This window comes from Cornus florida, unplaced genomic scaffold (assembly GCF_030987335.1).
Source record: "Cornus florida cultivar Cherokee Brave unplaced genomic scaffold, ASM3098733v1 CherokeeBrave_3.0.0_Hap2_Chr02, whole genome shotgun sequence".
Lineage (NCBI taxonomy): Eukaryota > Viridiplantae > Streptophyta > Magnoliopsida > Cornales > Cornaceae > Cornus > Cornus florida.
In genome coordinates this window covers 45,289,177-45,290,108 of record NW_026775572.1, presented here as the reverse complement: position 1 = coordinate 45,290,108, position 932 = coordinate 45,289,177, and the positions used below count along the sequence as shown (strand labels likewise).

Sequence of the window (932 nt, the reverse complement as noted above, 5' to 3'; positions counted from 1 at the left end):
AGAATTTCACTACATTTCCAAGAAACTAAAGTAAACGAATACAAACGGATGAAACCTTTCTGGTTTAAAACAAAAAATTGAGGAATTCAAATATATAATTTTTTTGTTTAGTTTTCCAGAGCCAAAACCATCTAATTCATTGTACCTTCCTCTTGATCATGACACAATGCAGAGATAATGGTGGCTCGTTGAGTGCCTTCCGCGGCCATCCTCTAATATACACATATATATATCTCTATAGCAAAACCTCTTTAAAAACAATGCAGAAAAGCCAATAGATAAAAGACCCTTAAAAGGAGCATTAGAATCCACCATCTTCAAGACCTATTGTGGATGGGATCCGATCCTTTTCGAACCTTTCTTTTGCTGGATTGATTTGGATCAACTGTCGCGTTTACTGGTGCCGGTTTCTTCTCTGTATGCAGGTCCTCCATGGCAGCCGCCTTGAGTATACGATGATTCTTCGTCGCTAGCCCGTGATGATCAATCCATCTTAGGACATGGTCTACACTTCTCAGGCCAGAAATTTTATCTGGTTGAACTGCTATGACTCCAATGCAGATGAAAATGACAAACATTCTATGAGCACTGAAAACCATGGTTGTTAAGCAAAAAACTAGAAATAGAAGTGTGTTAAAGAATAATTGTTGTAGTCTAATGACCCATCCCTGTAGATACAAGCCTGTGATTTATTTCTCTTATATATGGGACTTGGAGGGAGCTTTAAAGGGTAAAGCAATGTTGGAGGAGGGGCCCTAAATTACCAAGAGGGAATTTGGATTCTTCCCAATCATAAGCCTCAAAATAAAGGGTGTTGTTATAGGAGAATCTGACTGGGACAAAAATAAAGGTGTGTGTTGGAACAACACCCTTGAGAAGCTGAGCATCTTTTTCCATATGTTTTTCCCAGTTGGCCTGCTTTTGTCTACAAT

At 38.8% G+C, this 932-nt stretch overlaps 1 protein-coding gene across 1 annotated transcript; it reads right to left on the bottom strand.

Moving 5' to 3' along the window:
• Positions 1-317: 317 nt before the first annotated feature.
• On the bottom strand, positions 318-599 carry LOC132296165 (CLAVATA3/ESR (CLE)-related protein 45). The gene has a single exon (XM_059794390.1). It carries the CDS (start codon positions 597-599, stop codon positions 318-320), a length of 282 nt encoding a protein of 93 aa, XP_059650373.1.
• Between the last annotated feature and the right edge of the window lie 333 nt (positions 600-932).